This window comes from Danio rerio, chromosome 12, assembly GCF_052040795.2.
Source record: "Danio rerio strain M-AB ecotype USA chromosome 12, GRCz13ab, whole genome shotgun sequence".
Classification (NCBI taxonomy): domain Eukaryota; kingdom Metazoa; phylum Chordata; class Actinopteri; order Cypriniformes; family Danionidae; genus Danio; species Danio rerio.
In genome coordinates, this window is record NC_141032.1 from 9,412,501 (window position 1) to 9,434,039 (window position 21,539).

Below are 21,539 nucleotides of genomic sequence, written 5' to 3' on the forward strand. Positions count from 1 at the left end.
AGTTTCAAACGAGATGTTTTTGTCTAACATCGATTAATGAGCGAACGGAGGCTATCGGGAGACGGTTAGTGTTTGTCCTCGTTTGAAGTTGGACACTGAAGTTGTAAATAAGGTTAGCCTAGCTAGAATCTTTCTCTGCTCGGATCTATCCTGCGGAAAATATGGTGTCCTGGATGATATCAAGATCTGTTGTGTAAGTTTAATCCTCATTTTTTACACACATGTAGTGTTTTTGAAGTTTGGTTGTTTAATTAGGCGTTTCTTTTTACTGGTTAGCCTATTAGCATCCATGTACTGAAAATTTCACATTGGATGTTTTTAAAGTGACGTTATGTTTTTGACCCCGTAGAGTTTATATTTGCTCTAATTTTAAGCGATTTAGTGTTTCTAACGCGACTTTTGAGAAATGTCCTTGTTTTGAAGATAAGAGCTTGATACAGCAGTCAGTGCGTGTGCGCGTGGTGCCTAGTTTGCCATCACGGCTGGGCTGCTTTATCGCAGGTTATTGTGTCTGTATTAAAAATATTCATAAAGCCGTGGATCTGCCAGATGAAAGTTTGTGTTGACGCCTGTACATGTACGAATATTTTTTGTTGAGGCTTTTGGGACTGTGGTAAAGATGGTTTTATATTTGCACATTCGTTCAGTGTAACACACTCCCTATATTGTTTACCATGGTACTTTGAATAATCGGTCGGAAATCAAATGTAATATGACTTCAAAACAACATCAGAACTATTTGATTGACTTTGAACAGTGAAGCACTTGAATTGTCACTGACTGCTAAAGTGATTTCATTCTTTAGAATTTGTAAATAATACTTTTTATATTATATTATTAAGGAGAAAGTCTGAATGTGTGAATATAAAACCAACTTTACCTCAATGCTTTTAGGTTAGGTGGACCTGTCATTAGGTTCTGACTCATATCTCTGAACTTTCCCTCTTTCTTATGCTAACTATTGGCTGATGTCATTCTACAGGCCTGGACACATATAGAAACACTTTCTTAGCTCTTGGGATACAAAAAGTATGTCTGTATTATGCACTTTTTTATTTTTACATCAAATAATTTAACCCTTATTTACACTACATCTTTTACAGTTTTCTACTTTAACAGTTTTTTGACGTTATATCTGTCAAACTATATTGCATCAAAATTAATTGCGTCCCAACAATGCTCTTCCCATCAGGAAGCAACAGTGTTTACAGGTTTGGTAACTTGGTTATGTAACCTTCACGTAATTATTCAGCTATTTGCATCCATCAGTATTAAATTGTGTAAAATATAGCATTTCAAACAGTTTAAACAAATAAAAACAAACCCAAAACAAACAATCTTACGAGTCTTACAAAGTAGGGCTCACAATATATCGTTTCACTTTCGATATCGCAATGTGTGAATCTGCAATAGTTACATCGTAGGATGAGCAATTTCAAGCTGTGATTGTTGTAAGGTTTAACTCTAAAATAGAGTGAAAGATGAATGTGTTTTTAAGACCTGTGACTGTAAGATTTAAGCAAACTAAAGCCAAGAGGTTATAAAAGGGGTATATAAAGCAAAATTATTTGTATTTACTTATACAATAAAGACAATACATTATAAAGTGTTATTTTATATATTATTATTATTATTATTATTATTATTATTGAATATCTGTACCTCAGTACTGTTAGATTCCACTGAAAACCATAAAATTAATTTGTATCTGTTTAATTTTATTGTCTTTTATGCATATATTTTGTATAAAATATCCCAATCAATGTAAAATGATGAATTCATTCCAAATAGAGTTATAGATCATCTTGTGAAATTATGTTCACATTGCAATATATATCGCAGACAAACTAAACATCACAATGTTAGTTTTTGTCCATAATATTGCAGCCCAATTGCAAAGTTTAATAAGCTTTACTTCTAAAATGTGGACATTGAAACTGCTATAAAATGTGAGCAAAAATATGATCAAATGCTACTATTTCTTTCATTAGATAGTAATTGCTGACCATTACAGTATTTTCTTTTCAACCTTCTTATGTTTCATTAATAAATTCAGCTAATGACTGGCATTATGTATGTCTTGGAGAATCATTACCAGTACAAGTGGTATTGGTATAAAAACCCACTTTTCTCTATATGCATTGGACACTAGTTAAACTCCATCTTACAAGGACTAAATAAAGAAAACAATGAATGTGCCACACAATCATGTTGCACTTCTTGTTTTCTTCAACCTAAATCCGTGTTTTGCGCACTTTAGGTTTTGTGTATAGTATTTATAGTAAAGTAAGTATTTATAGTATATGTACAGTATAGTTAAATTACCGCTCTGGTATGTTAGTTATGTATATGTTTAAAATAGCTGTTTTGTGCAGTGTTGTGTTTATATTTATGACTGTTTATTTATGTAGCACTGTGGTCCTGCAAGACATGACGTTTCATTCCACTGTATGTTCACACATGTAGCGGAATGGCAATAAACCTACTTGACTTGTGAAGTGCTACATTTTCCACTGTGATTACTTTGTTCAACAAAAAGTACAGCAAGAAAATATTAGTCAAAATAAAAAAAAACATAGTATTCTTTTACTTCCCATCAAAAATAAATCTACTTGTCTTGGACTTTCTCTGATGTGTACATTTGCATACATAGCCAACTTAATGCAATTTTTCGTTTTTTTTATTTAACCCAGTATTTGATCGTTAATGTGCAATAAGATGCTAAAGAGGACTTTAATATTCCCTCATCATGTGCAATCTAACAGCATCTTTCATTGTGTGCTTCAGTAGTACATCATGAATTAAAACTGGCAATGCCATAAAATGCATACGGACAAACTTTCATAATGACAAACTGCACTGTCACATGAGAGTATTCAAAACATGTGATGTAAAGTCATATATTTTTGCTTCTTCTCAAAAATGTGCATATGGTATAATAAATAATATGTGAGGTATTTTGAGCTGACATTCTTATAATGCCGGTGACTTTACAGCAAAAAAAGCAAGATACCTAATAAGTCCCCTTTAAATGCAGTTGACAATCCAAAGAAGTTTGTATGTATGTCACCAAAGAAACAATGAACAATATATTTGAATTCATTTAGATTGAATTTTGCTCAAGTTTAATGACATAATATAAGTAGTATTAATAAAAATCAATCTTTAATAATAAGTACAGAGTGATTAGTTGATGACTGTTTTAAAATGAAGTAAAACACTAAGTCCCTGTTTACACGAATGCATTTTAGTTTTAAAAACTCCTTCCGTCCACACTGCCCTGGAGTTTTCGAGCCCCAAAAACAGAGTGTTTTGCAAATGCTTACACACTTTGTGTTAAAACACTTTGTATCAGTGTGGATGGGGGAAAACAGAGACATCTGAAAACAGAGGCATGGCTGCCGACATTCACGCTTCCTGATTGGTTTTTTTTCTCAATATCAAGTACAGACTTGCATCCTTTTCTTTTAAGTTCAGACTTTACAAGTTTATAACAAACTCCTGAGGACGTGAAGACACGGTGGGTAAATCTTCAAATGTAATGGCAGTGTACTTTTATAACGTCGTTAACCCTGGCTACATTTCACTATCCTAACAATAAAAAGAAAACATGACAAAAAGCACTGTCTCTTTAAATTTTTATAAGAGACATACACGTATTACAGGTGAAAGAAAGGATAGATGAATAAAATAATTACCTTCTGCTAGCTATACAAAGCCCCATTATTATTATTATTATTATTATCCAACATTTAATTTAAACACAAAGAGAAAATAAGATGCTTAAGACCTCAGATGTTTAATTACTCGAAGCTGTAAAACTATCAAATTAGCTATATTTTCTAAAGAGAGACCACAATTCATGTCATTCCCCTAAATGAAATGCTGTGTGTAAGATTGTAATCAAGTATTTTAATTGACATAAAGTGTTATATAGTAATTCAGAAACTGTTTGCACTTCACAAGTTCTTTGTTTTCATGTGAAAATGTATATTTAGCAGCTGTAGCTATATGGCATTCTTGTTCAAATATCTTCAAATATCCTTGGTAGATAGATAGATAGATAGATAGATAGAAAGATAGATAGATAGATAGATAGATAGATAGATAGATAGATAGATAGATAGATAGATAGATAGATAGATAGATAGATAGATAGATAGATAGATAGATAGATAGATAGATAGATAGATAGATAGACAAACTAGATAGATAGACGGAGGGAAAGACAGACAAACAGACAGAAAGACAGATTGACAGCTGTAGCTGTAGCTATATGGCATTCTTGTTCAAATATCTTCAAATATCCTTGGTAGATAGATAGATAGATAGATAGATAGATAGATAGATAGATAGATAGATAGATAGATAGATAGACAAACTAGATAGATAGATAGACAAACTAGATAGATAGACGGAGGGAAAGACAGACAAACAGACAGAAAGACAGATTGACAGCTGTAGCTATATGGCATTCTTGTTCAAATATCTTCAAATATCCTTGGTAGATAGATAGATAGATAGATAGATAGATAGATAGATAGATAGATAGATAGATAGATAGATAGATAGATAGATAGATAGATAGATAGATAGATAGATAGATAGATAGATAGATAGATAGACAAACTAGATAGATAGATAGACAAACTAGATAGATAGACGGAGGGAAAGACAGACAAACAGACAGAAAGACAGATTGACAGCTGTAGCTATATGGCATTCTTGTTCAAATATCTTCAAATATCCTTGGTAGATAGATAGATAGATAGATAGATAGATAGATAGATAGATAGATAGATAGATAGATAGATAGATAGATAGATAGATAGATAGATAGATAGATAGATAGATAGATAGATAGATAGATAGATAGATAGATAGATAGGCAGGCAGGCAGGCAGGCAGGCAGGCAGGCAGAATTTTTATATTTATAATAACAACTGAAACATAACAGACATCAAAAATGGTAAGGCATCATGTACATATTTACATGACCGTCATTTTTACCGTATGCCAATTTACAACAAATAACTTCATCCTTTAATTTTCATTGAAAAATATTAAACAATAGGCTCACAGTGTGGTTTTGGCAATATTTGCTTAATGTCAGGCTATATGTTCACAATAAAGATTATCACAGCAAATGCATTGTGAAATACCAAATAGCCGTCTCTTTTGCTGAATATAATAATCAGTAAGCTATAATTTTAATATATTAATTATAAAAGTAGAAAGCCTAATCATTTTATACAATATAGAAGATAAAGGCAAGTAATCGGTTAAACGTGCTAGATTATGTTTAACAACTACAAAGAGATGAGATCCAGCGGCAGGTTCGGTATGGACTGGCCGATGTTTGGCTGCTCTTAGCGGGGCAGGTTTGCTCAGAGCTCCCGCTGACTGCCTGGAGCTCAGATGCGAGAATACCCTGAATCAGCTTTCATCGCATGCCAGAGTGCGTGTATGGTCACGTGATGTGCATTTTCAGCGGTGTAGTGTGGACGGAGAGCTTTTCAGAAACACTTGATGATAGCCAGTGTGGACATAGATCGTGTTCGTTTTAAAATGAAAACGTATTAATGTAAACAGGACCTAATTAATGAAACTAATCAGTTTCTCAAGGACATTTCAGGGACTTTAATATCTTAACTAAAATGACAGATTTTGTGATGGCTTTTCTCAAAATCTATGGCATTATTTACTTTAGTACTTGTAATCTGCTGTAAAAAAAAAATGCAAATTTCTGTTATTTTTCTAAAGACCTACTGGACTGGCAAAATCCTGAAAGGATTGACTATTTAATAATAAATAATCATAATTACTATACACATAAAAAACAGATATTCAATTACATTTAACACATAAAAATAATTCAAATGAGTCGACTGGTATATAGAGCACATTTGTTTTTAGGCTTGGACAGATTTGAATGATTGATGTGAATGTCCTTGTTTGGTAGCAGCTGATTTGCAAACAGCAGAAAGAGTATCATTTTGGTTTACTTTGTGGGCAAGACACATTTTGCAACGTGGTCCCATACAGCGTGCATGCAGTTAGGAAGAGACATAGTCAGTCATAAAAGCAGCAAGTACCAATTACAGTCCACCTTGCTACTTTAAGGTTATAATTCTGTGGTTAGGACTTTACAGCAGATACGGTGTAGAAGTTCAAATATAGGACAATAACTGTAAGCTCATGGCACGGTGATGAGAAATCAAGACCACGTCGTCTGTTTGAATGGATCCTGTGGAGTTCGTGGATGCTTTTATGGCTGTTTTGTTTGCCAGCTTTGTCTTTTTTAAATATAAAGCATGTATAAAAAACACCCAAAACATTTATATATTTTTTAAAATGCAGTTTAAATAGTACTTGCATGTAAGTGTTTTTACTGAGGAGGAGACAGTGTAGAAATATTTGTTAACGTCATGTCAGTTTATAACTCGCCCTCTGAGAACAGGTTCTACTTTTCTTTGTTCAGAAAGTTCACCGCACTGTTTATGCATCAACATCAGGGCTGTAAACAACCATAACGTGAACATCGAGATGTGGTTCAGCGGTGAATGTTTGTTGATGGTAGGTTCATCGACAGACCAAAAAAGAAATGCCAACTTTTGACAGCTCCTCTGTACAGAAAACTGTAGCATAGTAAACTGATAAACTGTAATGCTGTAACATTAGTGTAAACTGTGGTGCATTGTGATGGTGTATAATTATAGCATAGAAAACTGAAGCTTATTAGTTGTTTTCAATCACATGGTTGTGGTGAAATTCAGATGGAGGGCAGGAAGTAAAAAGCTGAATTGGAGACATAGAGGAAAGTCTGTATTTTTGCGATTTATACCATATTTCGAAGAAGATATAAATAGAAAATCACATACGTTGCACATTATATTTATATCATGAAGAGGGCCGAGTTTACTACTGAACTAAAATATATCATCGAGGTGGTATACGAAATGTATAAGCTATTACATTACATGAAAAAATAAATACTAAAGTGTTTGAAAGCATATACTATAGATAATTATTTGAATTAAACGGTGTAGTAATTATATTGTTGCTGTGGTACAACACAACTGTAGTAAAAAACAAATTATTCAGTAGGCTTAAGTTCTCTACATTAATTATACACCATCACATTGCACTACGGTTTACACTGTTACAGTATTTATTACAGTTTATCAGTTTACCATGCTACAGTATTCTTTAGCATCCATTAACAAAGAGTTGTACACATTATACACTTTACTATGTGCTTCAAAAACATGTTTGTTATAAATTACTATATTTTTTCCCCCTTGTGGATATCTTCCAGACATCACGAAATAACAGATGAAAGCATGCAAAAGAGTGGACGCATAGTCTAGTCCAGTGTTTCTCAACTGGTGGGTCGCGGGAACATTTTCAGTGGGTCGCAACAAACATCAAAAGTTTAATTTTAAACTTATTTTGCAATTTATTTTGAAATGCGTGCACGACAACCCTACTGTTTGACATGTAAAATTTTATTTAATTATAGCAACAAATATGTCAAAGCGCAAGTGCGACCCCGAATATGTAAAGTATGGATTTACATATATTAACGGCAAAAAATACTTAAAGCCTTAGCGTGTCATAAGTCGTGCGGTGCTATCACAAGAGAGCATGAAACCTTCTAAATTAAAACGACATTTAGGAACCAGACAACATGTTTTATTAACAGTTTCGTTCATGGTAACTGAACCTATCCTTACCCTAACCACTGTTTACAGTATTTGTCGTTTTTATTTTGTAATATTTCTAAAATTTGATCCATTTTGGTAAATGACAGCAGTAAAATATTGTTTATTTGTAAGTCTTGGTGGTTTTCTTATGATTTATCTGTAACTACTTGTGTATGTTAACACATAAATACAAATTAATTATAATTCCTAAAATTGTATTATAGTTCCTAAAAATTTGGGTCGCGGCTTGTTGACTATGTAAAAATGTGGGTCCCATGGCCAAACCAGTTGAGAACCCCTGGTCTAGTCTACATTATTATTTATTTATTTTTGTAAGGGAAAATGTGCTCCACAATAATAACAGTCTAGTTTTGTTGCAAGCGTTGCTTTTTATTTTTGTACTGTCGATGAACGTTTACCATCAGCAAACAGTCACCGCTGCAGCACATATAGACGTTAAAGTTACAGTTGTTTACGCCAGTAAAGACACAAAACAAGACAGATTTTTTTTGTATGCGTGTGGTGATGTTTGTATTTTTATATAACTCCTTAATGTATTTATACACATAGCAAGGCCTGCATATCATCTTTATTGGTGCTGTCAAAGAAATGATCGCGCTTGTTTGACAGCAGTCCAAAAGTTTGTACACATGGAGGTATTGAATGAATGTTTATCACATGCCGCCTTTTCTTGTGTTTCAGCCAGTTTCTTGAACTTTCCCCCCTCTATGAGCAAAAACTTTTAGGAAGTCTATAAAAGCTGTTTTGCATTTCTTATTTTGGCCGATTTAAACAATGATAAACAACATAAAGCAGACACATTTTGATGTTCTGATAGGGATTCCTATGTAGAAGAATCATCTGAGTCTTTCGCATCATCAATGACGTCATTTGAAAACAACCTATTGAATAAATTGTGAATTACTACAGTTATGTCGTACCACAGCAACAATATAATTGCTACGACAGTTTAATTCAAGTAATTATCTCGGCCCTCATCATGATATAAGGATCATGCCTAACATATGTGGTTATTTTCTATTTACATCTCCTTTGAAATATGGTATAAATCGCAAAAATACGATATTTCCTCTTTGTCTCCCATTCAGTTTTTACTTCCTGCCCTTAATCTGAATTTCGTGAATCACTAGAACCACGTGATTGAAAACAACCTATATAAGATCGACATGAAGAGCGATTCAGCACGTTTTTAGAAAAAAATCAAAACAGGTCACACTACAACCATTATGTGCAGTCGCATAAATGCGTTTTTTTAATGTATTTTCTGAGGTAGCATAGATTAGATTTTGGGTGCATATGCAACCAAAATGGTCACAATTTTGAGCCCTGCATGCGTTGTGCAATGTTAACATACATTATCTTGCCCAAATGTTGATAAATACTTGATAAAGCATGTTAAACCGCTGACTATATTCATTAGGCTGCATAATTAAGCACTTTACTGGTGAAATTAGCTGTAACCTAAATAAGTTTAAATAAACTCTAAAAATAATGTTATTAAAATAAAATAAAGTGCAATAATAACATTGAAATTTTGAACTTATTGAAACATTCAAGGCTATTAAAAGGTTTACATATTTAATGCGAGTTTGTAATTTAAAAAAATATATATTTTCAGACACTATAGCCTGCTTAAAGTTCCTGTCAAGTGCTTTGAAAAATGCAGTTTTATTTGATGTTTGACATAATCTCAACCGAATCATGAAGAGAGAGTGGGACATGGTGTAGCTCCTCCCCCCTTTTTAAAAAGAGCCAATAGTGTTTTCTTTTATCACAGCTCTGTCAGTGGGATTGGTTTAGCTCAAGTGTATCAAATGAATAGCAAATGTGATGCTTCTTGAAGGGGGCGGGGCTTAATGTAGAGAGCGTTTGATTGGTTATGATGTGATGAGAAACTGAAGCATAAATTGACATGAATCAAAAAACTTTGATCCATTTGGGCAGAAGTGACAAATTACAAGCGTTTACATGGTTATATCTTCTAGTTACGAATTTTGTCACTGTTTTGGAGCACACTAGCTTATAGACATCCTAAAAACCAATAATACTAATACTTACCTCTAACAAACTTTAGTTTAATTTCGTGGGACCTTTAAAAATACAAAAAGATACTTTTTAAATTAATGTTAAAACTAAACTTACTTAAATGCAAAAGTTTTAATCCGCTTGTTAAGTGTGACATCACGCGAAGTGGCTTCCGGGTCCAAGCGCTCCATTTAACTGTATAGGGAGACTCGTGAAATGATAATTATAAACGTTTACAAAGCGATTTAATACTTTCGAAAATCACGATCGCAATATATCTGTCCATGCCTAATATCCAATGGCCAGAAAGTAATTAATTTTTTTTTAGAACTTTTAGCCCAGAGATTGTTGTGTACACTACAACTTTATATAAAATGAACTTTAATGCGTGATATGAATAAAAAGTGATCATAAACGAATGATTTCTCAACTCAAATGAATGGCGGCTTGGACCCGGAAACAGTATTACATACGTCACCAATACGTCATCCCTTAACAAGCGGATAGTTAATAGCTTATTATTAAGTTAATAGTAGAATATTTATAAAACGCATATAAAGTAATATTTAAATCAGATTACAATGTTTAGCATACATGTATTCAGATCTGTAATCAGATTAAAGTCATTCAGATTGACAAAAACAAACCTAACGTCAGGCTTTTTTGTGCAAAAATACCTTTCAATCCTAAAATGTGAATCTTATGTGCTTTAGGAGCCTCTTAGCATCTGGTTTGAAGCAACAGAGTGAGCGCTGCCTTTCCGTTTTTTTAGCAGGAAATTCAAAGTTGACCTAAACCTGAGTGTCAAGGCCCGTCTGCAGATTGTATTTTTTCAGCTGCGCACCCTGAGAACGATACCCCGCTTCACCAAAATACTTTCAAGACCACTCTGTGCAGGTCCCGTTTCCTCCAGGGGCCCACTGGAGGAAGACCAACTCTGTGTCGCGAAAACAATGAAAGACCGATGTGCAGCACATTTATTTGTGTTTGGTAGGGGCCGCGCAGGTTCGGTTGTGGGAGGAGGAGGCCTCGGGCAGACAGTGAGGAGAATCAAAGCCTTGCAGCGAAGTGATTGCTAAACCAACAAGTTGAGCAGATTTTATGGCTTTATTGCACACTGTCAGGGCCGGGCCGATCTTACAGTACATACCCTGCAGTGAAAGAAACAACTGGTAGAGCGGGATGTGTTGAAAACGAGCAAATAGGCGAATAACCTGTTATTTAGAGGCGTTTGTTAGGTTCTACACAAAGGAGAGTTTAGTTTGTGGTTGCCATGCAATGACTTGGCACATTAATAATGCTTTTATTGCAAGTGATGTGACAGTTGTGGGTAAATCCACTATTTTACTGTTGAACTGGAGAACTTTGACAGTAATGTTAGCCATTTTTAACTCTATGGTTACAGAATGTGAGACATTAAGCTTGTTTCTAGCATTATAATTGGTTTGCGACACATTAATCCTTGTGTGCTGTTTTTATCCACTCTGGGGTGACTTTTAGGCTTAATTTAGCCACAACTTTTCTTGTATTTCAGCCATAGACTGTACAAAATATGGACGTAGTATCTGTGACGTCACCCATAGGTTTCTTAAGCGTGCAAATTAAGCTACAAGTGTGCGTGGCAAACTGGCACCATTTTGTTCACAGGTCATCACTCTAACTGGGGGTAACCAAACAAGGGCAAAGAGGTAGAGCATCAGTGGAGCTACAGATGCCTGCTAGCATTTTGTTTAGACTGGCTTTTCTTTGGGAGAAACGCTTATTACTTCATTACCTTCGATTTGTTTGTGTTCTGACCACATGTGCTCGGTTGTGTGTACTATATCGATAAAGCGTTTAGTCTTTTAAAAACACTGTTGTTATTAGGCTTGGGCAGTAATATGGTTTTCCGCGGTATCTAAAAATAGCATCTGTGTCAATTTCAATAGTAATACCATTATACCATTATAAAAAAATATGCACTTATATAGAAGACTATTAAGTATTAAATATTATTTGTTTAATGACTACAAATGTGTATGCGTGATTGCCATCACAGGACAGTGTGGAGCAGAGAGAGGTAAGGTAAGATGGCGAGTCGTGCACCAAGTGACCTGCAGTTTGGCAGTATTTCCGGTTTCGACCGAACAAGAAGGGTGACGTGATAAATACGAAGTAGAGCTTTGCATTGCCGCTGCTGTACCACAGGAGCGGTGGGACCCGACCAGATTTCTTGTGGTGCGGGAATAAATTTCCGAATAAATCGCGGGAGCGATCGGTAACTCTGGTGTAATTTGAAAGAGAGTGGGCACGGGATCTAACAAGGTCACTCCCGAGCAAGCGAGCATCTCTCTCTCTCTCTTTCTGTGCGTGCGTGCGTTCATGCGTGTGTGTGTGCACGTGTGTGTGTGAATGAGAGAGTGTCCAGCGCAGATCTCTAATACGAACAAGACAAACAAGTAAAGGTGTCACGATCCTCCAAATCCTCGATTCGATTACATTTTCGATTCTAAAGGCACGATTCGATTCGATTTTCGATTATGAATAATTAATCAATTAATGACCAATTCATTATTTGTAGCCTACCGTTTAAACTACCTGACCTGCATGGTCTTTGTTTTACCCATAACCAAATCATACAGTAAATGAATAAAGGCAAGATACACACATAATTACCACCTGTCAATCACTTTTTTCTGCGGGACTCGTGAATAGGCAGTGATCTGTGTCGTTATAATGGCGTCGGTAAAAAAGAGGCACAACCAACAGGAACCAGCCAATGGTATCTGAGGTGTTCGCCAAAATGACTAAGTACAAGTGAGTGAATGATTGAAGCAGTCCTCTGACTGCCTGGACCTGCTCTCTCGAGCGCATGGCTGTGAGTGCGTCTGTGTCTGTGTGGTCACGTGATGGGCATTATCAGAGGTAGAGAGGAAGGAGGGCTGCTCAGAAATGCTACACGCCACTGTGGATGTCAAATCGTTGTCGTTCTAAAATGCCATTTAAAAACAAAGACAGTGTAAACAGGGCCTGAGTGTGTACTTTTCGCGAGCGGATTTGCAGCGGGGGCGGGCGGAGGATCGCAATGCCGGTGTTGTCTATCGGACGAACCGTACGTAATACGTACATAGCAGAGCTTGCAAAACTGTGTTTTTTTTGTCGACAACACGAACGTTGTCAACATAACTCACTGGAAATCCAAAATGCTTACACACCGGCGACTTCATTGAAAGAGGAGAGGGTTTAAGCTCTGTGGACGGGTCTCCTGCTTCTGCAGTTTAACAAGCACTTCAACAAGCCTGTTTTTTTCCCGCTTGGCAAGCCAAGCTGACGTGACATGGGGGCGTGGCAGCATCGTCGATTCTATTTTTTGATTCGATAATCGAAATTGAGCATAAATTTCGAACGATTTCGATTAAAAATCAAAATCATGACACCCCTACAAACAAGTGACCGCGAACCTAAGGTCGCATATACTGTATTCAGTTTCTGTATGGTTTAGGCACAAGCCAACAGTTTGGTGACGCTGTCTAAGCCTTATGTCATAATTTTTTTATCATGCACGGTAATACCAGATACCGAGGTAAAATAGGGAGGAGGTTTGACGATATCAAAATTTGGATACCGCCCAAGCCTAGTTGTAATCCATTCAGCCTCTAAACATTGTTCTTGTGTTGTTTTTCTACAGGAGAAAAAGCTAATTACTTCCTAATATTTCAAATATAGTCTGTGTTAGTAAATGCAAGGCTAGTTATGAAATCCAGGCATAACACTGTATGATAACGTTTCAGATGACTGTTCTGTAGCCTACAGATAATCAATCTCTCAGATTCAGTAGTGCATTCAAGTTATAAAGAACAGGGTTCACACAAGGTGCTTAAAGTGCTTGAATTTGGCTTGTAGTAATTCAAGTCCTGCAAAAACCTGGAAAAATTGGCTTGGTTTGTTGAAAAGTGCTTGAAAGTGCTTAAATTAACAATAAGATTTTGTATGCAGTTTTCACACCGGAAAATGTAAATGTTTGTTAATTTTTGTGACTATTTAATGCAAAAATACCCACACAAACTGCTGTGTTTGTGACCAATCACAGTCAACCTTGTCTAAATTTACGTTACACATAAGTGCGGGGCAAACACCTTTCTGTGTTGCAATGACTGAAAAATAAAAACAAATATAAACAAATGTTTTATTGGAATAATGCTTTTTGGATGTTTTCACCACAGAGATGTCTATGTTATTAACAAGAGTAAATAAACTGCAGACATTATTCCTGCCATTCCGTTCTTTTCTCTCAGACAGCGAGTTTGACTTTTTGCATTTTTTGAATTTGCTGTATTTTGCATTATTTATAAGGAGTATTTCATACTGTATGATCAGCTTTTTCCATACTGGAAAAGAGAGGATGCCCTTTTTATACATTCCCTTATGCATATTTAATTATTTATACAGCCAGACATGTTTCTGTAGTCTTCTTGGAGAAATATATCAGATTTCTATGTAAACTGAATAACAAGTGAGTCAGCAGTAATTTACGTGGCTGATATCTAAAAATGCGCAGAGCTGTTGGCTTGTCGGTGATAAGACCAAACTGTGTGTTTTGCGTTGATGAGAGTAGCGTAGTTTATTCTATTAAAAATGAATCTATAAAGCCACACATTTGATTTAAATAAACTATTTGCAAGTTTCTGTCAATTTTTAGGGTTTTATGTCTTATCGTTTTGAAATGGTTTAGCTAATTGTACAAATTATATATATTTTTAAATATTTGTTATAAAAGTTGTACAGATTTAACTTTAATTGTGAGTAAATAAGTATATGCCATTAACACATTTGATTTAGTTTTTTTTGTGATATATGTAATAATATTGTTATTTTACATTATTTGTAGTGCTGGGCAAAAATTATTCGCATCAAAAATAAAAGTTTGTTTTGAGATAATATACACTCCCCGGCCACTTTATTAGGTACACCTTACAAGTACTGGGTTAAACCCCCTTTTGCCTTTAGAACTGCGTTAATCCTTTGTGGTATAGGTTCAACAAGGTGCTGGAATTATTCCTCAGAGATTTTGGTCCATATTGACATGATAGCATCACACAGTTGCTGCAGATTTGTCAGCTGGAAATCCATGATGCGAATCTCCTCTTCCACCAAATCCCAAAGGATTGTTTATAGCAATCAGAATCCGGTTCTTTTGACGGAATAAATGAAGGCTAAAAATCCACACAATTCTGATTGTTTGTAATCATGTGACCTGATATGCACTCAAAAAAAAGATGTTTGCTGTTTGTTGCACACAGGCTTGTTGTTGATATGTACCCCTGTTTACATTTCTGATGAGCACAAATTATGTAGCTAAAGGTACGTCTGGCTGCGTTTCGTCTTTAAAATGAATGCTACGGGGCGGTATGATGCCGCTGCCGCCTTCTGTTCCTTTTCGCGCTGACTGCTTTCTCCGATGTCTTTACCGGTGTTTGCCAAGTAGCGGAGCGAATTTGGCCGGCATGACAGGGTTTGATTCTGGAAAAGAACGGTTTCAGAAACCACATAAGGCAAAAAAACAAAAACAACAGGCTGAAAACGGGATGAAATCATGCAGCCGTGACTGCTTTTCTTTTTTTAGATTGCTTTTAAAAACACTATCGGTTGGGTTTAGGGAAGACGGTGGGTGGATTGTTTGGTCAGGCGACAGCAAGCTTACCTGCTCGGCTAAAGTGATTATTGCGCCCTCTGGTGGATTTAATCAAAAAGCATACACAACGGACTGGTGGATTTGCAGAAAAAAAATGCGAGCAGTCGTATCTCCGGTTACGTATTTTGCTGTCCCCCGAAATGTAGACTTGGGATGAGCCTGATTAAAATGTACCTAATTAAAATGAGCTGAAACAACACAATTCTTTAAGTTTTTTTGTGGGTAAACTTAAATGTTTCATGTTAAATCCACTAAAACTTGTAGAAGCAAGTCAACTTAATTTCTTCATGTTGTCAAACACAAATCAAATGTTTAGAACCCAGGATTTTTACAGCGTGGTTTCTTCTGTTTCAGTATTGAAAAAACAAAAACAAATGTCTTTCTCCTTGAGAATTGCTGTTTGGTTAAAACATTAATTTTAGCGGATTATGTGGTGTTTCTTCATCGTCTTCGGACGAGAATTGTACTGTGGGAAAAAACCTGAAGTCTACAGACAGCCTGGTAATTTGCTGAGCAACGTTGTAGTTGAATTTCCTCATTTGGCGCTGATTAAAACAATCGTCCAATGAAAGAAAAATACTAGTTATTAGGCAGACAGAGCCGTGTGAATGCGAGTAACAGATCTGTAAATTACAGTGCTCAGGGGAGAAAGCGGAAGGGGGAAGGGTTGAGAGATGTGTGGAGCCCAACACCATTGTTACAGCCTGGTGCCTCTGCTGTTTCTATGGAAACAGGAAAATAAACTGCTGCCAAGGTGGATCCTTGAATGAGGACTGTGTGCAACAGGGAGAACTTTGTAATTGTGTGTGCTGGACACATACACTGCACAAATTTGATCATTGAAACCTTGATTAATAATGAGTTGAATTTTAATATACATTTTTAAATCAAATTGTTACTTATAATTATTTATCAATTATCAATTTAATTAAAATGAATCTGTTATTTCAGGTATTATCTATATATAGATGAAGCAGGTCTGTGAACAAGATTTTTTTGGGGAATTATATACATTCATTCATTCATTTTCTTTTCGGCTTAGTTCCTTTATTAATTATCTGAGGTCACCACAGCGAGATGAACCGCCAACTTGTCCAGCATATGTTTTATGTAGCGGATGCCCTTCCAACTGCAACCCATTACTGCAAAACATCCATACACCATCATTCACACACACATACACTACTGACAATTTAGCTTACCCAATTCGCCTATATATATAGCACATGTCTTTGGACTTGTGGGGGAAACCAGATCACCTGGAGGAATTATACTAAATAATTGTTGATTATTTCTTTGGTCCTTTGGTTTTCATGTTTGGGACTTAATTGTTTTCAAGATACATTTTATAAATGCTTTATTTACTGCTGTAAATGAATGTTGTTACTCTAGGGCAGGGATCACCAAACTTGTTCCTAGAGGGCCGGTGTCCTGCAGATTTTAGCTCCAACCCTAATCAAACACACCTGAACAAGCTAATCAGGGTCTTACTAGGTATACTTGAATCACCCAGGCCGGTGTGTTGAGGCAAGTTGGAGCTAAACCCTGCAGGGCACCGGACCTCCAGGAACAAAATTGGTGACCCCTGCTCTAAAGGTTTAAAAATTAATTGTTTCAATGGTGATTTTTGATGCAAATGAAGACAACTCTGTTTCGGTTTAGTTACAGACCAACTGGTTATGATGTACTGTTCAATAGGTTTTTTCATGCCATTATTCGTGAGGCGAGAAAACGTGCACAAGTAGAATACTTAATTTGTATAATTATTTTTTTGTGTCACCTGGTGAAATTGTATTCATATTAGGACCGCATGATTCTGGCTAAAATAAGAATCACATTTTTTTTTTGTTTAAGGTGCTTTTACACCTGCCGTATTTAGTTCGATTGAATTGCACTAGAGTTTGTTGCACTAAAGTAGCCTTCATTAATGGCGTGCATGCGCTCGTCCTCTCTGTTGTAAACAGTTAGTGTGTCAGCTCACATGTGATTTCGTGGCCATTAATACATCATTACATGAAGACAGAAAGGACATTTTGGGGTGAATTATACCTGTATGTGACGCTTTTAACACCATTGGGAGGTGTCCATGTTGCTGAGCAGCTAGGGCTGGACGATTTTTCCGTTTTTTTCGATTAATTCGAATTTGCGTTGTAAGACCATTTAATTTTGAATCAAATCAAGAAATCGCGAATTAAAAAATAAAATAAAATTTAAAACATTATAATGGCACCAATGCGCTCTGGTTCACTCTATGAAGCAGGAAGCACACCAGAAGTGCCTCTCGGCGATGCGCCGCGCAGCACCACGTAGTGCCATGTATTTTAGAATTCTAAACCGGTTTCTATACACACAACGGCGCCGCCCAGCCCAATTCACGAAGCAGTTCATATTTCAGCCGGCCCACAGAGCACCATCTGATTAGTTTCATGTTAAAAATCTTGCGAATGTGCGCGTTTGGTGTGTGATAGTATAGTAGAAACTGTCATGTGCACACCGTGTCGCGGCGCTTCTGGTGTACGACCTGCTTGACTGAGTCATGTCTGTGTGGATTGTCAAGACATTCCCTCATCAAGTCGATAAACTCGATCTCAACATTTATGAAGGACGTAAAAGACTGCCATGTGAAAAACCGCGCCGATCTTTTGAACACGAGCAGAGGTGAGCGACTGTAGCAGTAAAAATGAAAGTACCCGCCCCCATGACGTCATTTAGCGGACCTAGTTGAAAACCAGACAGATCAGGCAGCATAAGAGAGAGAGTGGTGCAAAGCGCGTTAAATGATCGGTATTTAAAAAAAAAAATTATTAAATATATTAATTTATATAGACACACATCTGGTGCTTGTATTTGCTCCTGCTATACGTCCACAACTTCACACATTGGGTTAAATTAGGCTTTCCAGTTTCCATGTTCAGTCCTTTTCTTCCACTGTATCTTTTTAAGAAAAAGGCAGCAGCATTACAACCTGTCATTCAATCAGAAGACAAAGTCAAAGCCGAGCTGACAGCCAATCTTTCCTAGGCTCAGCAAAACTTGCAAAAAATACCTCTGTATTCCTGCAACTGCAATATTTACACAAATATTTTTTATTCAAATCTTCAACAACGCTATTTAACTCGTGAATTTGTTTTACATTTATTTACACCTTGACCGATTTTTGTATGACATGACCATTAAACATACAATGTTTCTTAACCAGATGGTTTTTCCAAGTTACTTATAAAGAGAATGTTACTTCAGTCATGTTGTTGTAATGTTTTGAGAAGACTAGTGACACAATAAAAAAAAAATCGGAATCGTGAATCGGTCAAACTTTATAAAAAAAAAACTAGATTTTTTTTTTTTTTCCCAAATCGCCCAGCCCTATTAGCAGCCTATTTAAAACAATTTAAAGATGTCTTGTGTGACTGCCTTTACGCTTTTCTCCGGACCTTGAAAATATAATTGGGTGAATGGTAGAAAAGTTGAATTAAGATGGTGTATCGGGTTGAATCGAGATCACGAATAATCGTGCAGTCCTAATTCATATCGCAATATATATCGCAAAATAAAAAATATTGCAATGTTAAATTTTTCCAGTATCGTACAGCCGTTTCTGATAACTTGTTCTGCTTATGATGTACAGATGATTTGTAGTTGGTGATTTTTCTCATCCGTTGTTGGCAGCTCTGTAGGTGTTGCGTCAAAAGTAGGGCCAGACGGAATCTGCTACGTTTTTTGCCATTTCTGCAGAGAATTTTGGTAAAAATCTGCGGATTTCTGCAGAATTATTTTGGGAGTATCATAACTAAAGCCTTATTATATGAAATAAAAAATAATTTCGTTTTAACTTTTATTTAATGTTTAAAATGCAAATCCAATTAGACTCACTTTATTTAGTAAATAAAGCAAGTTTGTCATATAATATATCTAGTAAAAGACAAAATATTACTGTGCAAACTGCATTGTACATAAATCAGATGAACATTTTTACATTAGTCAATAATAATACTGAAATTAATAAAAAAAAACTGAATAAATATAGATTTACACACTTTTAAGTAAATAAACTGAATTAATGATGGGCTAAAAATCTGCGGAAAATCTGCAGAATTCTGCGTGCGCAGATTCCGGGTGGGCCTAGTCATAAGCAACAATAGTGAAGACAAGTGTAAGTGTAAAAATGCTGAGTTTTCAGGCTGATAATGGAGAAGGCTGAATTTCTGGGTCACACTTCGTCTATAATTGGCAGCGGGAAAGAGCACAAGCTGTCCCCAAATTTAGCTGCGCTGCTGAGTCAATAGCCTGTCTGTCTGTAGACACAGCACCTCTAAATCATCCCAGCGCACGAGGAATGTTTCAATCGGAGGCCGTTCACCACAAAGCTACTTCCAACGACTCTTTCAGCCTTCAGGGAAAATGGTATTTTTCAAGGCACAGTTTTTGTATTAAATTGAAACGCTGGTCTCAAAGAAAGAAAAAAACATTTTCATCTGGGAAACATCAAGGCTAGTTCCTGCCTGTAAAACCTTGGAAAAGTCTGCGTGGCATGTCAAGATGAATGCTAGAAGTAGTTTTGTCTGAATTTGGCCTACAGGCACTTTGAGGTCAAAATTTGACTTGTGTGTTCATCCTGTTTTTGTCAAATTTATCCTCCTGATACTCCACGTAAACTTTATAGCGTGAATCTTAAACCTGATCCCTAATGCACTCTGTCATACAGGTCAAACTGCTGCGTTCTTTCACATGATACGGGAATATGGTTAAGCAAAATTTGTCTTCAATACTAAATAATTCAGTCCATCTCGCCCCCTCTATTTTCATTTTAAGCGATTTTTCTGATTTTCAGCTTAACAAAATTCAGAAGCGAGTTTAGCTGTGACAAGATGAAAGCCTCCACATTCTCTTAATCACCATCATTGGATTCGAACTTTTATTGATATTATGTATCTGGAAATGTCCACTGTTCTAATCCATGGTGCAAAAGAGGACACCATCAGATTTTGGGCACAAAGTTTGGAAAAACTTAAAGGTTTACTAATTTAAATCAAGGAGACAACAAAAAGCAAAAACTTTTGGTTCCAAGGCCCATCATTTTTTTTGTTTGTTTTATTTTTATTATTATTATTATTATTATTTAATTAAAAATTTCCTCCTCTCTTTATTATTTTAATGTTTTTCCCTCTTCATTGTAATTGTTTAAGGTTCCCTGTTTGGGCTTCTAATAACTTTTCTTCATTGTCGTAGACCTCTTTCAGCACGGTTTTGAGTATTTTAAACTATTTGTCTATTACTATTTATTTATGTATTTATTTTTAACTGGCTTAATTTTACCCTTACTTAACCTTAAACACAGATTTGGTTTATGGATTTTTATGTGTGTGTATGTATTTATGTATGTACAGGGCTCGAAATTAACCTTTCTGCTTCGTAGCACCGTTGCTCCTAACTTTAAAAATGTAGGCGCATCAGCCAAAATTTAGTCGCACTTATAAGCACCGTTACTACAAGCAGGGTTCAACGCTATAGATTTTTTCTACTGGTCCGATCGGGCCAGTGGTTCAGATTTTTACTTGCCCTGCCAAAATTTTCACTGGCCTCACCAAAAAAAGGGAGGTAAATAGCTATTTTTTTGCCACATTTTAAATAGTGTGTCAAAAATAAAGTCTGTGAATCTAGAATTTCAATACTTAAAATAAATTGTAAATAAAAGTGTTATGCAAACAAAAAGAGCAGTACAGAAAATGTTAAAAAAGGTGGCTGACTTGTTAAACTGGCAGCAAACTGTGCAAAACATCACTTCATTTTTATTTTGTCGTGTTAGTCACACGTAAATGTCTACTTCCAACTGTTAGAAACAGAAATTTTCTTTTAGCCTTATAATTTAATGTTGCCGCCATGTTGCCGTTTCTTCGCTGTACTGGTTTTTACCAGGTTACAGAAAAAAAATATCATGTCAATCAGATAAGAGCAACTGGAAAGCAATATGGTGTTTACGACATCACAAAGAAGGTAGTGTTTACAAATTAAAAGCACAAACTTAAAATGCACGCAATTGACAAATAGTCACAGACAAATTAAATGTTTGTGACAAGGCAGCACTGTCCCAATCGGGCCAGTAATGATCCGGTCTACTG

The 21,539-nt window shown here is 35.8% G+C and overlaps 1 protein-coding gene and 1 long non-coding RNA gene across 5 annotated transcripts in view; both read left to right on the plus strand.

Annotated features, from left to right (window-relative positions):
- The window catches only part of LOC147834393 (uncharacterized), a 529,770-nt gene that overhangs the window by 401,276 nt on the left and 106,955 nt on the right, over window positions 1-21,539 (plus strand). The gene's annotated exons all lie outside the window — the stretch shown is intronic.
- reep3b (receptor accessory protein 3b) overlaps window positions 1-21,539 on the plus strand; it is a 56,068-nt gene that overhangs the window by 105 nt on the left and 34,424 nt on the right. For both annotated transcript variants that reach the window (XR_015503315.1, NM_200161.1), the window contains 1 exon segment: window positions 1-193. This exon segment is cut by the window's left edge. Coding sequence is in view for 1 of the 2 variants with exons in the window: in NM_200161.1 (NP_956455.1) it covers window positions 162-193 (32 nt within the window). In the remaining variant the exon portion in view is untranslated.